Source organism: Fragaria vesca, linkage group LG2, assembly GCF_000184155.1.
Source record: "Fragaria vesca subsp. vesca linkage group LG2, FraVesHawaii_1.0, whole genome shotgun sequence".
Lineage (NCBI taxonomy): Eukaryota > Viridiplantae > Streptophyta > Magnoliopsida > Rosales > Rosaceae > Fragaria > Fragaria vesca.
Genome location: NC_020492.1, coordinates 5,253,433 through 5,273,406, shown reverse-complemented (window position 1 = coordinate 5,273,406; position 19,974 = coordinate 5,253,433). Strand labels below are relative to the sequence as shown.

Below are 19,974 nucleotides of genomic sequence, written 5' to 3'. Positions count from 1 at the left end.
GTATCAGCTTTAGTTTGATCTTACAGATCATATTGTCAAGTACTGCATCTTTATCAGCTTTAGTTTGATCTTGGAGATTATATTGTCAAGTACTGCATCTTTATCATGACATGTTTTATCGAATAACTAGCTATCTATGTTTAATAGCTACTGTACTTCTACAGTCGTACTACCTAGCTTGTGAATTTTGAAAACTTGTATTGGTGATTTGGAGTGGGAATATAACAATAATCATTTGATTATAAATTGAACGATGATAACCAAAAATTTCTAGCAAAAATTAAACGAAATAATATGTAAAAAGAGGTTCCAAATAGTAAATATATATTAATTATATTAAATAACGGAATATTTCATAAATTAAGGACATTTTAGGCAGTTTGGGATGTGTATTAAGTATAATACTGAAATGAAAAACTTGATAGGTGGTGTATTAAGTAAAGGACATGTATTAAGATATTAAGGATGTGTATTTAAAATTTCTCAAACTTTAAAAGTGAAAGTGTAATAAGACAACTCCTAGTGTATGTTTAACATTTTACTGTTACTGGATATTCTCTTAGATCTTGTATCATGAACAGATGACATATGGCGTGCCATACTTATGGGATTAGCCGGAGAAAAGAAAATAGAAAAATACCATGGCTCTCAAAGATGTCCCCTACTAATGTATTGTTAATTGATGAAATAACTGGGCCAACCGGCCGAGGCTAGGGATGCCATTTGAAATATTATCCGTATGGACTATGGACTATGGGACTATGGAATAGACAACCACTGGACCAACTATACATTATAAATGCTCGTCTCTATCATTCATTTCATTACCACTTCCGATAGTAACATAAGCACCGACACTATGCTCACGTCGACCTTCCCCATCTGTTGCAAATGTGACCTGGCATATATACTTTTGCTTATTTGACTAAACCCAATGGAGCTGTAAAATTTCAATATTTACCAAGCACTAAAACAATCAGTTAAAACCTGTCAATAAGTAAAAACACTCTACAAACTCATCTCCAACACATGAGCCCATCTCAACAATCTAGAGAATAAAGGAAATCTGTTTTAAATTTGCTGCTATGTCACCAGTTACAAGTTACAGGAATAAAGGAACACCAGAAAGTAACACAGCTAACTGGAAACTACCTTAGTTTGCAATTTGTGTAGTTATTTCCCAAACCTCAGTTTGCAATACCACATCCACATACCAATTCAAGAAACTACATTATACACAGTGAAAGCAAGTTCAACAGTTTACAAGACCAATGTACTTGTGAGCATGAAGGGAGGCACTTTCTATGCTTCATCTTTGTTTGCTCTCAAATCTTCATACTCTAATTCAAGTCTCTGCAGATCTGTAGATTAGGACAACGCCTTAGCAAGTTACCTTAAATAGATTGTTGATCTGCTATGTATACAGTCTTGAGAGCATAATTCAGTAAATAAATAAATTAGCAGACACTAAAAAAGCACACAGCTCATGACCTTTCAGCCATATCTAGTACAGCTGTGAAGAGAATATACAGAAGTGTAACAGGTAAATTGGCAAGCAAAAATGCACCCAGTTTATGGCAAAACAGGTAGAAAGCTCAATTGAACTCTAGGCCTTTAGCTTCTAGTACAAATACAAATGCTTGCGCTAATACTGTCAGACAATAAATTATAGAAGCCATGAATAACCAAGTTCTCTTGCATTTTCACTTTGGCAATTTAAAGCAGACCAAACAGAGCGAATTGCCAAGAAACATGAACAAATTTGCTTATCCAAAACAATACATATTCAAATGGTTAGACTTGTTTTCAAGTGCCTGCTAATTTGGAACTACATCCAAAAGGTGACTTCAAGAGTATAGGTTGAGATGAGCCCATTTTGGCAACAGAAGAAGCTGAGGGACTTCTGCAAGGCCAATAGTATATTTGTGACTGCCTTCTCCACATCGGGTGCCATAGGAACCAGTTGGGGTGCCAATCATGTCCTCAAAAGCAAAGTGCTTAATGAAATCGCCGAGGCTCATGGGAAGTCTGTTGCTCAGGTTAATTGAACTACATGGAAGTTTTGTTGTAAAAATTTTAATGTTTGAAAAACATATAGAGTTTGTGACTTAGTTGTGGTACTTGATCTGGTTGCAGGTTTGTATTAGATGGGTTTATCAGGTAGGGGCAACTCTTGGAGTGAAGAGCTACAACAAGGAGAGGTTGAAGCAGAATGTGCAGGTAAACTAATGGGAACTAACAGAAGAGGACATTGAGAACATCAATCAAATCCCACAGCACAAACTGATGACTCAAGAAGAAGAATTGGTTACTGCTACTGGACCATACAAGTCCCTTGATGACTTATAGGGCGGAGAATATTAACTTTCCTCTGTATGAAAATGTATGTTTATCAGTATCAAAATAAGGGCGCCAACTAGGTTATGTATCTATGGGCTGCATTGTTTCAAAATTGGCATCCAGGATTTGTCAGCTAACATGCATGGATCCAACTCGGTTCCTGAATTGGGATCATTCGCCTATTCCTGTTAGTGTTTTGAAGCCTAATGATTCTGCTGGTGTTTTGGTGTTTCTAGGTTTTGCAATGTTATAGTAAAAATAAGAACTATGAACTTGGTGGATATTGATTCAGTGACAAAAGGACTTCCATGTACCTAGGTTACTACATAGTGCACTGAATCACTTACGAGTGTATTAGCACAAGGGAAACCACCATAGTTAAAAGTCATATAGAGTACAGACAGTACTTTAAACTATGCTGGTTTTTTACTTGAAGAACCTAACAGTTGAATTCAAGGCATTCCTGTAGATGAGCAACTTGGCAAAAACATGCATAAAATTCATGACTTACTAGGCCATCGTTTACGATTATGAATAAAGAACATCAGTAGATAGAATAGAAACATACCATGTTCAACAAATTGTTGGTATAATGTCATTTTGGCATTCTTTAACAATTCTAGTTCATCTCTTCTACATTTAATCCTCAGGAGCAGATCCTTTTCATCAGTTTCATCCGCCAAACTATCAAATCCATAAGTGCTGAAATATACAGAAGAGGTGGAGAAGAGATTACTATGAATAGTGATTGATCAGACGCTAAACATGTGAAAGAGTCAAAAAATATACCAGATACTCTGTTGCAGGAGTACATCAATGCCATCTATTTGCATTAAAGACTGTTAAAGCAAACAAACATCTTTAATCGTTAGAAAAAATGAAATGAAAGTATAGCCATGTGGTGCAGAAACAAAACAAACAAACAAAATAAACCTTACCGAATCCATCCCAAATCGATGACTTTCAGTTATATATGCTACCCAACCAGTCAGATTCCTCCCAAATAGCTCTATAGTCTCACACATCGTTTGATGGAACTCACATACTTTGGTGAACTGTTCGATCATAAAATCTCTATATAACCTCTCATTTAAAGACATGTAACCTTTGTAGTCTTTCCAAAAAAGGGTTGATAGCATCATATGAGGGAACCGGGTCGAGGAGTAAACAGCCACGTTGGATAGAAATTCATCTCCTATCCTAGGGAACTCCTTGGATGAAATTCTTCTATTCCCTCGGCACAGCAAAGCTCCAACAAACCAAGGATCAGATATCATTGCAGACCAGGAACGAGAAACAGCCTTACAACGTACAGCTATCTCAAATGTTGGCAGGTGGAGTAAGATCTTCCTCACAAGGTCCTTTGGCAGTTCTATAGTTTTATCCTGCACACAAAAATTTCAAAGATCAGTGGTGTACACACATGGAAGAACAAAAGTTTCCAGATCGATAGTTAAACTATTAAACCCTTTCAGCACAGAGTACTTGAATTCTGAAAATCATAATAATTAAACTACATGATCAAAGAACATAAAAGTTTCCAGATCGATTGTCCACACATGGTTTTACAACTCTACAAAATTTCAAATCAAACGGTATCATGTATCCTACTGAAAATTGGACTCAAAATAGCTTCACTGCATAACACCATTAATACGGAAACAAGGTTTTCCACACATAACCTTTAACTTCAGATAATCACTATAACTAAACTATCTGATCAAAGAACAAAAAAATCCGATATCAACAGTACACACATGGAAATATATTTCTACCGAATTCCGGATCAATTATAATTATCAAGTCCTTAAAGTAAATCTGAGTTGATCAGCCAACAGCCTGCATATTGATTAAACTTCCGACTATTGAGGATGTGCATAGCAAATTACACAGATACAAATAATTAAGCGCCAACATGGCAACTATGGACAAACAGAAAAATATAAAGGTGCACAGTAAGCTAGTAACACATTACACAAGATGATTGACAGAACAATCAAACCATTTATATAATCCAAACATAACAGAATAAAATGATCTTCTTACTGTACACTGACATTTAGACAATTTGAAAACTAAACCATATCTTTATCACCAGCAAGAAATCCCAATTTGTCTAATAATATTATATCAAGGAAAGAACCACTAGTAATAACATAAAGAAGTAAAGAACTATTCAAACAATACAATAGCAGCCTCAAAGTTCAATGAAAATGACAAACCAAAAAGCCAAATATGTATAGAGGTCACCCACAAAAATAAAAAGGAATTAAATTGAGCCACCGCAGCTCAATGACCAACTAATATGGAGGCAAATCACATAACAGAGAAACTCATCAAGTCCAAGCCATCATATTTCATGAAGATGCAAGATCCCATTCTTTAAGTAAATCGCCTCAGACCAGCAATGTTTCCACACACACACACACACATCCAATTAAACAATTGAGCACGGTAATCAAACTTAATCAACTGCATAAATCATAAGTTCCCAAACAAATGTCAAAATCCACAATGTACACAAACTTTTCAGCAAAACTTAGATCAAGTCTTCACCTATACGCCAACCTGATCATAATCAATTGTAAATATAATCCCTGCTCTAAATAGTGTAGATTAGATGTAAACCTTTGTCTATGTTTGCCTACATAGAATTCCAAAAGTGAAAACAATAGCAAGTACAGCAAGAAAACCCACCACAGGTAAACACCCTAAAAATCTAATCCCTGCTCTGATACCATTTGTAAACCGCCGGCCCAAAATTAAACCAAAAGCATTTCGACCGGCTGAAATTTAAAAATTTAAATACGAAAATAAGTAGGAAGAAAAGTTGCTGTAAAAGACAAGTTCACAGCAGAACTAGTTTGACAGACAAAACCCAAAAGAAAATCAAGTGCCAGTTACAACAAGTGTTTTTCTTTTACAAGAATCCACCAAAGTACGAAAAATATTACTCTTCAAAGCCCACCACCCAAACTCTTCTAGACAGGAAACTAACAGAACTGCAAACATAAACACATTGAGGGATGAGCAAACTAATGCTCAGTGAGTGACTTAAAATAAACGAACTAAAGAAACGATCACAATGATATGACTCAAACAAGAACTCATAATCACTCATTTGAAACACGATCAACACAATGATTAATCAAAATCAACGAGATGCCACTGCAATGTAAATTTCAGATAGTAACCAACACATCCACCTGAAGCATGATCATCATAATAATCATACAAATCACTAAAAGAACCAAGCTCCCACTGCAAGCTTATTAATCACTTGACATGCCACTGCATGCTCAATACTTTAAATATCATATGGGACTACCACTGCAACCCGTTAACTAAAATAGTACTAGGAATGCCACTACAAACCTTTTAGCTATGTCTTGGCTATTTAAGCCTGAACTGCCTAAGCTCAATGATCATGCCTTTACGTCACGTCGTAAGTAATGTGCATATTGCCAACACCCCCTCTCTTGTTGGCTAGAGATACTAAATATATATTTTTCTACATATAAATACATACATATATATATATAGCAAGGCTCACCATTAACCAAGGTATAAAATCAAAAGGCTCACAGCATTAAAATTTAAAACTTTACAAGACCAAGAACACACAAAAATCAGATAAAGAGGAATATGTCCTCTCTTGGCTCTGTCAGCCGACCAAAACACACAACTAATCAAAGTTCAATCAACAACATTCCCAAAATATATTAATGACTTCGCAAGCATCAAAACAACACCTAATCAACTTCAGTGTTAACTTGCAGTAACAACCAACAGATAACTTCTGAAATCAAAATAGAATAGAGATACCAATTCAACATACTAAAACATATAAGACTAATATCGACCAAAAAAAAAAAAAAACAGAGATATAATACCCCTTCAAACATACCTTATAAGACTAACAGTACATCAAGATATAATACCCCTTCAAACATACCTTATCAATCTGTCCTATGTTCCGTACACAGTGCCCAGAAGGATACTGAGATGAACAACCCCAAGAATCAAGCACCACAACAAGTCTTTTCTCCTCACGACATTCAATCTGTTGGGCCTGAATTCGGAACATGGGAATCCTAGCATCTGCTGGGATAAACATAGCAAGAACCGCAGCACCACTTCCAGCAGGCTCAGCCATCAGCATCACAGATCCACGATATCTGCATGGAGTGATTTATATAATAAACTACACAAGAATATGCATGAGACAATACACGTATAATGAGCATACAAGTAAAATAAACATGTATTTATTAACAGAAATGAAATTTAGAGTTTGAAAAGAATTAATTGCAGCAATGTTTTTCAATATCCTCATCAAAGAAACATCCATTCAAGGGGCAGTAAAGATCAAAGATATGAAGATAATATGTTGAGATGTTGAAAATACGATAACATATTCATTTCTTGTGCAAGAACTAAGGTATGAAGAATTCAAAGTTTCTTTTTAGACAATCAAACTAATGCACCCATGAAACAAAGATTCAAAGCACCAAAATATAAGAAAATGTGCTTCCTTTTTGAGAAATAGTGCTGGCTGACTTACATATGCCGTGCACGCTTAAGAATCCCAACAACACAGCCAAAAATGCGCTTTGGAGCAGCAGGAACAAGAGGTTGAAACATGGTTGCATGAACTTTATCAGCATCCAAAAAACCATGTTGTTCATCATCTGAAAGTATTAGACAAATCAAATAAATATCAAATGCAAATGTATTGAACCATATTCTCAAATCCAAATGTATGTGATCAGTACCTTTTCCATGATTATATGGCTGTACTGCCACCATATCACCGTGAAGAGCGCGGTTTATATTTCTATCTCCCGCTATCATCATCTCAATACCAAAGCGGCATAGAACAAATCCTTCAGACAGATTTTGTTCATTAATCCTGAGCACACCATGGTACAAGATGCCATTCTGAATACCGACACTCATTTCCCACAACGATTGGTGCTGGAAAAAGAGGAAAAATAAATCAATCTACTTAAACTTCTATCTTACAAACAAGACAGATGATTTGAAATCTACATCACGTTACATTTTCATGCTAGCAGTACGAGCAATCTCTTGGTAACAATTAAGCAATTCCTGACCCACAATTACAGTTCAATCTTAAAATCTCCTCAAAATCAAGCACCAAATCAATTCCTCACTCGTTCACTTCTACACTTAAACAAGAATCAAATTAACAATCAATTCCTCACCCAAAACCTCCTCATAATCAAGTTGAAAGTCAATTCTTCCCTAACTATTAAAATTTAGACAAGAATTTGAGAAAACACGAGAGAATTTAACATACCTGATCGAAAAGAACATCAGTATCGAGGATCGGAAGAGCGGTGGTAACGGCGGCGCTAAGGCGCGCTGGCTGAGTGTCGCGCTCTATGCTAGTCGGAGCTCCGGAAACCTAAGATCCAGAACGAAACCCTAATGAGATGGAAATAACAGAATCGAGAAATTTCTTTACACAAAGAAACAAGAATCAAACTAACCTTATCGTCGCGTACAGGATAGTCAGGAAACTGTTGCTCTACATCATCAAGATCCACGATCTTCACCATATCGGAGAACGTGCGGTACTGAACAGAGATAGTGGAAATTGGCGGGAAATGAGATCGGGAGAATCTGCGATTCTTGGTGAGGGAGAGAGTGAAGAAGAAGAAAGAAGAAGAAGAGAGAAATGTTTGGAGCCCAAAGCGCAGAAGAGAGAAATGTTTGGAGCCCAAAGCGCAGCTCTTTGGAATTGGGCCTGTTGTGGATTTGTGGTTATATTTTTGCACTGCTTGTGAATTTTGTGGTTCGCAACTGTACGAAAATCCGTAGTTAGCTGTGAATTAAACGTTTTTTTTTTTTTTGGGGAAACTGTGAATTAAACGTTACAAATATGTAAGTGAATAATTTTGTAAATTTTGATAAAAATTCATAGAAAACCGATTTGCCGATTTATCAAATTTGATACCGTGATATTTATCATTTCTAATAGTATGACTTCTAAATCATAAATGTGAATCAAAGATCAAGGTTAATCACAGTGTTCACAACTCAGACATACAAAATTTCATCTTGACGTTTTCAATTGAAACAAAATATATATTATCAATTTCGCTATTAGGAATAATACATATTCGCAAATAATTCGGCTAACTTCTTTTTTTTTTTTTTTTGTAATAAAAGGCTGGTGTGGCTGCCCTCAAGCCTTCATTAATGAAACCGTCGAATACAAAGGGGGGACATGAAGCCTAAACCCTTGATTACAGACCTGAAATTATATCGAGAATCTCTACAACGTACATGTATTCTAACAAGCACTAACTAGCAAAAAGTACTACTCTAATGACGACTCTATTTGCTTTGTCATAGCGGTGACATAATAGAAATGTTAGTAGACATGCACACGATTACATATCCTAATAATGTAGCTTTCCTACTATGTTGTCGTCGAAGAATAAACCCGACGACACTTAGTCTCATTCTACCACTAGGAGGCTGCGACCATTTGACCAAACAAAAGATGCGCCGCCTACTTAGAACAAATAAGACACACAAGATGCATATAATGACATTATTAGCGACATAATGTCACTTCGTACTACAATATAAATGCAGTAAAGCATAAATAAAACAAAAATACAAAACAATAATTCGGCTAAGTTCAAAATAAAGCGAATTTCAGAAAAACAATGTTTTTAATTCGTGAATGATACGTACTCTCAAATAATTCACCAATTAACTAATTTGGTGTAAGTCTTGGCTGTCTGGGTATCCTTGTGTTTAAATATAGGGTGGTGCTATTAACACACCTCTTTTTACTATTAACACACTTTCTATATGTCGAGAACCAATCATCAATCAAATTTAAGTGGTAAATTTGTAAATAAAATAAAAATATGTGGATATGAAAATAGATAGTGTGTTAATAATAAAAAGAAGCGTGTTACTAGCACCACCCTATTGCAAGCGACTCTGTAAAATAACCAATATTTCCTTGACTGTTTGAACGTACACTCTTAAATGCAAAAACAATAAACCCCAATCTCCAAGATGTACTGTAGCAAAATGTTCATATAATCCATTCGTTCAAAGTTAATTCTCGAGTCCGGAATACATCAATGATGCATAGCAGTAGAGACATACATTAGTTTGGTTCATGAAATAAATTTTCATGGACTCAGCCAACTTGATTCTATGCCAATATGAACACAATAAGATCATAGAGCATGATACTTTCACACGTTGAAAGAGCGCAAGGTGTCGGTGATGTTCCATGTATGGTATTAGTGTCAGAAACATGTAAAAAAAAAAGTTCCATGTTTACAGGATGAGACGCAAATGTATTACAGTATTATTACTACAATGTTAATCAGGCGTCCCTTACAATGTATACTACAATGTTCCCTGACTGCTAATTGTGAAAGTGGTCTCTTTGGGCGAAAAGGAACCAGTCCGAACTTGTGAACCAACACCTTAAAAGATGGTAAAGAGAGTCTATACACTGCAGCGAAAATAATAGGAACCGCAACAAGCCATCCCAACAACTGCAACAATTGATATAAGTGATTTTAGACACTGGTGTCTTTCATTAAGATTAAGATGCCAACGTAACATCACGATAGATCAAAATTTCAGAATGTAAACTGATAAATTGTGCACTTCCACAAGTGTTAGAGTGAAAGATAACATGCAGGTGTGTGTGTAGTTTCCGGTATGAGGGAGAGAGTTATGATGACAAGATGCTAAGTTAGCCACCTACCATGTTTATAATACTTGATAAAGACTTCTTGTGAAGCATGGAGGGTTAAAACTTCAATCAAAGCATCAGAAGTCAATGGGAAATGAGGTCCACCAGTGACGAATTCACCAAAGCGAAGGAAAGGTACCATAAAACTTGAAAGAGAAAAATAACAACAATCAGGATATAATCACTGATGTAACAAGAAATGTAGGAAGACACGGTACAAGAGAAACAGAAATCTGTGAGATATGGTTTTCCGTAATCTACAGAGAATATCAGAACATTGAGCGAGAAAAGGATATACGGAGTCATTATTTGAACATTTTGATCAAGGTCACTGAAACTCAAAGTTGCAGAAGCACACACGAGGACAAAGCATAACAATTGAAGGTTAGACTATAAGCTACCACGATGCTAGTAGTGAAGCATAAAAGTACCAGAGTTCAACTGGTGTAGCAATGAGATTAATAACCATGAAAGTTGGGGCATGGGAGATGCAATAACCAACCCAGAGAGAATCACAGTTGTCCCTGTTAATGAAAGATCAGCTTATGCAATGTTGAGCATTTGAAATCCAGCATAATGTCAACTAGTAACAAACAGCCTGCAAGTAGTGGTCTTTTGCTCTAGTCCAATCAACAATGGAGAATGAAATGAATGCCAATAGCTTACCACAGATTGGAAACATCCAATGGTAAAGCCAACAGCTGCAGAGACGGCTAATAGCTTAGGCTCGGCAGCCCTGTCAAAAACTGAAATCAAATTCTATTGAGAATGCGAATGAAGCTGAGATAGTAAATAATTGAATCTGAAAATAGAGATGGGAGGGAATACCTGCGTCGGATTTAGAGGAGAGGCTTGACGAGATTCTTGTTGAACCAGAAGATGAGCAACCCAAAATTTGCCATGTCGGAACTTCCACCAATTCCTTCCTTTCCTTTTCCTTTCTTTTATTCTCTCCTTTTCTATGAAGTGAGAGAAAGAGAGAATGGGCACGGCAGGTGGTATCTGAATGACCAACTCAAAATTATATACAATCTGAAACTACTTGGTTTTCCACATTCTGAATATTAAATTTGGGAATTGAAAATTGCGGATTTATTTGCTCAGATCTAGATTTCTGATTTTTCTGGTTAGGTAGGTGTTTTTTGTTTTTTGGATACGAAATTAAAAACATTATAAAGAAAAGCCTCTCGGACAACCCGAGCTAACAGTATCAAATAGCAGTGCTCTAGCAGCAGCTGCTGGGTATCCATCTTGCCACTCACAACCATTAGGGAGTTGGTGGCCTTCATTTGCAAAAGCATCTGCCACAAAGTTTGCCTCTCTGTATCTGCCATGGTTAGGTAGGTGTTACTGGTGAGAGAGATAGATGCTCAGACTTTCTTTTATAGAGGAGGAGGAGGATGATGAGTTGCGTTAGGGTGCGGGAAACACATGGTTTCCGGCCTACATCAACCACTTATGTTGAGCCACCTCATCACCATCTTATTGAAAAGCAAATCAAATAGAGCAATGTGGAAGTTGGAATGCTCCAAATCAAAATCAAATAATCAATCACGATGATAATGATGCACGTTTTGTTTTGTTTTTTGGGACTTGGTACGAATACTTTGATTTATCTACAACATTCAGGATTAGTTGATAGGTGATAGGATCTCCATGTTCTAAGAAAAAAAATGGACCTGACAATTCAGGATTCCTAGCCCTCAATATTATGCAAAAAAAAAGTCTAATATGCATGGATACATGGCGTACATTAATTACAAATCATAATGCGTCAAGTTAAAGACATACCCATGAAGAATTCTCACAAGCTTTCCATCAATCAAGGGATGGTACACGCCAACAACACGAGCATCTCTCATCCTCAGTAAGTTGGTCCTTACCCTGGTTGAATGATCGATCATAACAATGTACCCACCTGCAACATTAACAAAAAAATTCAGCAGGTAGACTCCTTTTGTAGTGAAACATCTAGCATTGCAATCAAATGCTTTCAGTTGGAGTCAGTAACATATACAATGAACTCAGCAAATAATTCAACATTAATAAAAAAATGGGAAGTTTTACACTCCAAATTGCAATCCACACTCCCTATTTCTTTTCTTTTTTTTGTAAAAAAAATCTCATATAAAGACAAAATCTAAGTTAGTAAACACAAAATTTGATTTACCAAAAAAGGAAACATTGGGGTGTGGATTGTAAACGGGGAGTGTGGATTTCACTCCCCTAAACAATATAATGAGAATCCCTGCAGTTCCATAGTTAAGCCCTGCAGCAATGTACATGACGAAGTAGAATAAAGTTGCCTTAAAGACCACCAAAACTTTTGCACTCGACTAAAAGAGGTTTTGGATGACCCACCATCATCAAGAATAGATGTTCACCAACTATGTACGTGTTTGAAGATTTAGGCAAGTTCTTCTACCCCTCATGTGGTGAAAGTGTAAATTGATCTTCCACTCTTTTAGTTTAATAAACGTCATGCAATACAAAAACTACGAGAAAAAACACGAAAAGAAAGAACCAATAAGAAAGCCAACCTAAAAGCAAACTGCTAAATTCATTGTATCGAGGAACAAAATAGATTAAGCCCGATTATAGATTAAGACCGATTAGTAACCAAATGGTTTGAATGCAAATGACAGGTATTGACAGGTCCAAAAGGCACAAGTTTAGAAACCAAATCAAAATATATTACCAAAAGAGATATGGAAAACTGTTTATACAACTACATGCTGGTGCCATCTTTATCATCTCAAAATCTTGCCATAAGTATTTACATTTGTCAGAAGCAGTGATGACTTGTTTGGCTATCACAAACACTAACCCTAAAGCAAACATGACTGAAATTGCACATATAGAAACCACACTTTCAATCTTTACCCTACTAATCAAATTACAAATGCTACAACCAATTATCCATCACATGCTAAACTCCAGCAAGCCCTCTTAAGAAATCGATGCTAGAGACCATAAAAGGGAAACGAGTGCATCAATTTTTACCATAACATCTGAGGGACGATCACATCCCTTGCTAAATTGTCACTTTTGGCCCACACAACAAAATTCCTACACAGAATCCTCTCAACCTGGATAAAAATTTAAATAAAATTTGACAACCTTGACGTAGGTAACTTGGAAAATCATGCCAACTAAAATTAAAATGACCCAAATGACAAAGGTGATGCAAACAAACTTACAACAGCAAGAAAATCCCTTACAAGACCTTTTTCATACGATGGAGGACCGACTTATACATCTAACACCACCTCCCTAACTGAAACATTACTCAAAACAATGCAAACAAAGGTAGTTTGGTTTAAGAGAAGAACACTAAACGAAAGAAAAAGTAAATAAAAATTAAACTTGCAGATGGCAGTCTATGGATAGTATAGACCTCTTCTGCCACATACACACATACACACACACTCTTACAGAGAGGACACCCTATTTTTTATTTAAAAAGGGGAAAGAGAGATAATTAAAGCATATCTTAAACATCAGGTAAAGAGCCATTTCAATTGTAGGGATATTTGCAACGTGAACTTTGCAGATTGATACATACAACTGAGATGGTTTATCTACAACCACAAACTAAATGCGTATTCTCAATCAACATCATCACAAGTACTCAAATGCGTAGCTTTTATAGCTAAAATATGTAGATACGCTAGTCCTGCAACAAAACCCTGGTAGAAACTGCTTAATATAATTTACAAAATAGTTATGACTCCAAAATCACCTCTTTAATGCTGAAGTGTACACATATATGAGCCACAAATCCCTGCTTTTGTCAGTTGAGAATCAAATCTACAAGCATTTGCAAATAAAACACTGAATATGCAACTTAATGTTGGTCCAAAGGAACATATTACCGGTATCAAATTCTGGTGGATAGAATGTTTAGATGACATATCAGAGATTCAACAGATCCTTAGAATACAAGCTTGGTCATGACATATCAAATGTCTTTTTCTATTTGCAAGGGTTTGTTTACATTGAAACTAGTAAATGCTGTAAATATAATCAATAATAACATGTATTATTCACCTATATCCTTGTCTTATGTTTGCAAATAGATTAACCTCAAAAAAATGCTCTAGCATGTTCCCGTTCTGTACAATTTTTCTTTCTGCAAAGAAACAGAACGCCCGAAACAACTCCCTGATAATTACTTATCAAAACTATATATTGATATTTTAGATACTGAATCAGCCGGAATACCCAAAAAACAAAAAAAGACAAAAATACTTTCAGTACTGTTATTAATAAACTCTGAAATGTTTTGAAATCCCCCCTTGGAATGATCTAAGGTATAATATGATGGCATTAAACAAATCAATCCAATACTTAACAATGAACTTATCAAATAGAACAATAAGGGGGAGTTCGTTGCAGATTCCATGTACTTCAAACAAGAAAGTTTAAAGCAACTGTTAATGATTACGGTAGTCGAATGATGTAAGATGACGAACAACAGCTAGGAGGTAAAACTATAGGACTCTGAGAATACTGCACCTATCATGGAGCGCAAGTAGAACTCCATCTGAAGAACGAGAAATATCAATCTCAGTGCAGTCTACTTGAGAATTAAGAGCAGAGTAATAAGCAGCCATCAGTGGGAAACAACAACATAATTGTAAGACAGATGGGGCAGTCAACAATCAGGACTTTGAAAAATTACTTATTGCATGCAAAAAAGGTAGAACCAATTTGGATTCTTATAGTTCAATTATATGACGGCCAAAAGCATTAGTAGTGCCTTATTGGTACTCAATGGAAGTAAGATGACAATCAGCAGATTATGGTCCTTTACAAGATAGGCATGTCATCAGTGTATGGCTAAATAAACTAACAACATGAACTTAAATTCTATTTGAGTTGCTATACTTGAGGACCCAACCAGTAAGTGGAATAACCATTGACTAGAAACAAAAATTCAGAGAAGGGAAGAAGAAGACAAGATATGCCTACCGTGTTTGGAAAGGCCGAACTTGAGTCACCGCCATGCGCATATATAAGAGGACTATTTACTTATTTAGGCAACCACAACCACACTTTCATAAAGTCTGCGGAAAAACGACTGAAGTTATTATTTGAGACCGCAAAGAAGATGTCCACAATACATATTTTCATTTCTTTTTCTCTTGTAGAAATTCACGCAGTGAGCAACTGTTTATGAGGCGGCACTAATATGAACAATGGGAGATGCCTAGTTATAATTAACTTTAGCATGAACAATCAGATAGTTGCCGCCACTAGCTAGCTAAGCTACATCACTACAACCAAACTAAATGGAGCAGTTGGAAGCCTAGCTAAAAGCCCTAACAAAGAAGACAATTCATGAGATCACAGAAGAGCATAATGTAACAATTTCTCATATTTTGTTGGATGCCGAGTACTTGCCTTAGTTGAGTTAGGTAACTCATTTCTCCTGTGGTCTGCACATTGACAACCCCTTGAATCTTTTTCAGAACAGTTATGGACAGTTCTTGGATCCCCATTCCATATGAAGCTTCTGTTTCTTAAAAGCTTCAAGTGTTGGTGCAAGAGATGGTACATCGTTCCGTAAGAAGACGCATGACTCAATTCTAGAGTTACATCAGGTGATTTCTGAGATTAATAAGAGGAAAGGAGGGATAAGTGGCAGAGTGGACAGGTGGTGTTCATGGATAGCCAGCGATCAATGTGAAATGTGTGGCCACATGTTGGTTTTTGTTGAAGCTTATCATCTGCTTGATAGTCCTCCAGGCATACTGCGCATGCATCTGAAAGAAAGAAAGTTTAATCTAAATATTGGAAAACTGGTTTATATACCAACAAAAATAAAAACATACTGTACTGGTTTAACCATCTAATCCTTCTTTCATAAACATCTATGGAGTGTCACAAGGCTAGTTTTAATATATGTTACTTTCCTGTTAATGCTAACTCATAGTGTTTTGACATACATCAACAATGCTAGTTCTCCAAATATGTTTGCCTGAAAGTAGAAGAGTTGAAATGTGAAGATGAAAGACAGAGAACACGAAACAGCTCGGTTCTACCTCAATCGAACCTATGTTGTTTCTTTTGTTAATAGTTGAGAATTGAAAAGAAGGAAGCTAAGCACCACTCACTGTGTGTTTCTGACAGAGAAAATGACCTGCCAATATTACCAATAAAACACGAAATGCACAAAACTAAACAGATAGAACAGGCGCACGACAGAAAGGGGGGCTTACTCACATGACTGCTGATGCTCTTGCCAAGAATAGTGCTGAGCATGCCTTGGGTTTAGTCTTGTTTTTGCTATGCTGCTTCTGCTTTTATTGATGATCTAGCCTCTGTAACTGGAGCAAGGAGAGTCTCCTGCTCTAATACTTGTTTCCTTTCTTTCTTTCTGTAACCAGAAAAAGGGAAAGAAACGGAGGCGTTCTAGTTCGAAGAAAGGACCGTTTGACACGGAGGGGGCGAAAGCGAAGAAGATCTAGATTTGAGAGAGACAGACGAGTCGGTTTCCTTTTGCTGATGTGTCAATACGAGGCCCTGCTTCTTCTCATTTTTTTAATCTTAATAAAAATAGGGGAAAATACGAAATATATAAGAAGAACTTGCCCTGTTTCTCTTTCATTTCCAGATCAACTGCAAGCCACCCCTCTGCCCTGTCTGTGTAAGATCGGAACAGCGTCCCTCGGGAATCTCCAGGTGATCTATCATTCTTCTAGCTTTGCTGAATTGTGTTATAATCTTTGGATTGTTGGGTTTGTGAGAGAATTTGGAGGTTGATTTTACTGCTGCCTGCCTGATTTGACGCTATAGAATAGATTTCTGCTTTGTCAATTCTAGAAACCGACCCCTTTTGATTTCGGGTACCAGAGTAACGATTTAGTGCTTGGCTGTTCCTAATCCTTATACAAGAGGGAGGGACTTCAATCCTTTCTTATCTTGGACTTCCTTTTCCTAATCCTTACTGAAATCCTAATCCTTATTAAAAAGGGACTGTTACTCTATATATACTTGTCCCCCTTTACAACTACTGCAAGTTAGCAATCATATCTATACATAAGCTGCTACTTGATATCAGGTAAAACATGTCTACGGAGGAGAGGCATATATTTTATAGCGCAGTGGTGCAAGTACCAACAAGGCGACCCATACCTACTGTGACGGGAAGGATTCCAGTCAACTTACTTCTCTACAAGGAAACTCGGTTTTGGTTTGATGGTCCAGAAGACTATGAGGATGTTGTTCCGCAAACCTTGGTGGCTGGAGAGGGATTTCTGGGGTATCGTGAACGCGTGAGTCGTATAGCGGCCCAACAGCTTTTGCAGATGCCTATCCCAGAACAAGAAGTGCCACCTATTATTGACAAGCTTGTTCAGAAGCTTTCGGTGGTGTCTGAAGTGCCCAGTCATATGCCTATTACTGTGTTGATATTAGACATCACTGTGTCCTTAATGGGTAGTGCCGACTATGATCAGGTCATTGATTGGGTTGCCAGACAAACCTTCTCGTATTTGGGCCATCCCATTAGAGGAGGTGAGGTTATAGGGGAACCAAGTGCATCATACAAGGCAAGTCGCACTCCTGCAGCTACATCGTTTATTCATGGTTTGCAGAGATTAAGACTTGATAGTTTGGAACAAGCTGTTATTAGAGAGAGTCCAACTTGTGCCATCTGTCTTCAGGATTTTGCAGAATCTGTTGAAGAACTGGTCACTTGTTTGCCCTGCAAACACTATTATCATATCAATTGTATTGTTCTGTGCCTGGAGATCAATCACATTTGCCCCATGTGCCGATACCCAATGCCAACTGCGGAAGCCTGCAAGCCATTAACAAATGCTACTGCAAATTAATTGTCAACTTGCACAACTGGGATGATCCTAAGTTATAAATTTATTGGATGAGTTGATCTTTCCATCTGTATTTTATTTTCATTTATTAGCTGAAGTTCTGTATTTTGTTATACAGAGGTTAGTCCTTTTTTTATCTTTTTTAAGCTTTGTTGACGAAAAGAATTTTTCTGTTATTGTCATCACATTTGGCTTGCTAATAATTAGCCTATTCCATTTCTCATACCACAACAGCTTTTAGCTCAGATACATTTTTAGATCAAAATTAATCTTGTTCCAAGTATTGTCATGGAGATTGGAACACCATGACATCATCATACAAATGCTGATTTTGCTGGGTACATATAGAATCAACCAACATGAATACATATATAGGCAAACTTATCCTCAAGTTGATAGCAGAAATCCATGAAAACTCAAAGCTTCATCCCAGCAGTATCCTTGCCACCTAATTCAACATGAATATACTTCTCACAGCAACATTTTCCAATACACAGTCATGTTATCTTTGGCAATATGTTCTGAGCAACTGATCACACAGAGGCCAGAGCAACCCCAAACCAAGGAAAATGTATACGTGCCAAGCTGTGGTTGGGTAATTATAGTCTTAAATAGCAAGTAATCCATGTACTTTGTACAAGGACTACAAAATCATATTCAAAGCTTGATCACTAAGCATGAAACTGTTGGAGGCTTCGGATATTGGTCCAACTGGTTGCGTGACAAGTTCTTGTAGACCTGGGTTATTACCTGATTTACCTCATCCCCCCACTACCACACACTGTTATATATAGCACAAACCTGATAGGCCTCAAAAGTTTTGGAAGCCCGTTTCTAAATATCTCTAAACTTCAGATGCACCTTGGAAAATTAGAGCCATTTGAATAGGCGATTGTGTCCGGACATGACCAAATGCTTTTGCTGTACCTATGGGATTGAACAGTATATTGCATAGTAGCTATAGGATTTTTTAATCATTGCTACGGCCAACATTTAATCCATAGGTGGCTTCTGAATCATGCATATCATAAGAGACAACAATGCCTTCACTTAAATGACTAAATGGAAAATGTCCACTTCTCATTGAAAACAGGTTGTTTCACAACATTTTCCTTTCTTGTCGATCAAACCAATCACTATGCTCCTTAACACCAAACTCACCACCTCTTTTGCCACAGACACCCAACATACTTGACAAAAAGAATCTACACACACAGTTGGCGTGGATGAAGACCAAAGGCTTTTTTTTGGAACATTTGACACTGCTATCATGCTCAGAAAAAGAACTGTGATAATTTGTTGACAACACGATTGAGTACTTATGTATGTCTCGCAAGTTGATCCATTTCCCTATATAGTAAAGGAGATGCAGTAGCCGCACTGTTCATACACTGTAGCAATGGGCCTCAGCTATTTCTTTCTGCCATTTATCCCAAGCCTAAAACCGATTTTGGTCCAAAACCCATTTCTAGCTTCTAGCTTTCCACCATCTCTCTTCCCCTTAGTTCTACCCGAACAACTCAAGAAAAGCTTTCCCCGGTTTCTCACTTCCAGCTTTCCACCATCTCTCTTTCTCTCAATTCTACCTTCATCTCTTTGCAAAAGTTCTTATCTCTGCAAAACCTTCATCTCTTTGCAAAAGTTCTTCTCCGATCCAGATTTGGTCAGTTAAGAGAAGAAAGAAAGAGTTAATCGCTTTTGGTTTGGTTCTGCTTTTGTTGGAATTGGTTTAGGGTTGTATCATTCCACGGATTTCGGAGGCGATCGGTGTAAGAAAAAGTTTTCATTTATCTGCCTCTGCCTACTTTTCTTAAGTTTCTGATAAATTTTCCTTTCATGATTGTAAATTGAGATTTTTGTGCTTTGTTTTCGTCATAGAGGTTTCGAATTTTCAACTCATATACTGGGTTGTGTAAACATTGGAGTTTTATGGGGTTTTCAGGCATGTGCGGGTAGGTTGCTGTGCAGGTAAATTTTGATTGGAAAAAGAAGCTACGTGGGCTTTTTTCGCATTTGATCAACAGTATTGTCACT

The 19,974-nt window shown here is 36.9% G+C and overlaps 3 protein-coding genes across 3 annotated transcripts; 1 reads left to right on the top strand and 2 right to left on the bottom strand.

Annotated features, from left to right (window-relative positions):
* Nucleotides 1–1,087: 1,087 nt before the first annotated feature.
* LOC101292266 lies at nt 1,088–8,004 on the bottom strand. Its single transcript, XM_004289832.1, has 9 exons — nt 7,857–8,004; nt 7,664–7,771; nt 7,116–7,317; nt 6,905–7,031; nt 6,296–6,518; nt 3,279–3,725; nt 3,130–3,179; nt 2,909–3,042; nt 1,088–1,361 (listed from the first exon to the last, which is right to left on the bottom strand). The coding sequence occupies exons 1-9, from the start codon at nt 7,923–7,925 to the stop codon at nt 1,303–1,305; spliced, it is 1,419 nt and encodes a 472-aa protein (XP_004289880.1). The 5' UTR covers nt 7,926–8,004; the 3' UTR covers nt 1,088–1,302.
* A 2,677-nt stretch (nt 8,005–10,681) lies between these two features.
* Nucleotides 10,682–15,124, bottom strand: LOC101310577. Its single transcript, XM_004292128.1, has 4 exons — nt 15,077–15,124; nt 11,894–12,020; nt 10,931–11,104; nt 10,682–10,848 (listed from the first exon to the last, which is right to left on the bottom strand). The coding sequence occupies exons 2-4, from the start codon at nt 11,895–11,897 to the stop codon at nt 10,682–10,684; spliced, it is 345 nt and encodes a 114-aa protein (XP_004292176.1). The 5' UTR covers nt 11,898–12,020; nt 15,077–15,124.
* Nucleotides 15,125–16,702: 1,578 nt separating this feature from the next.
* Nucleotides 16,703–18,167, top strand: LOC101291976. The gene is made up of 2 exons (XM_004289831.1): nt 16,703–16,789; nt 17,169–18,167. Exon 2 carries the CDS (start codon nt 17,176–17,178, stop codon nt 17,941–17,943), a length of 768 nt encoding a protein of 255 aa, XP_004289879.1. The 5' UTR covers nt 16,703–16,789; nt 17,169–17,175; the 3' UTR covers nt 17,944–18,167.
* The last annotated feature ends 1,807 nt before the right edge of the window (nt 18,168–19,974 follow it).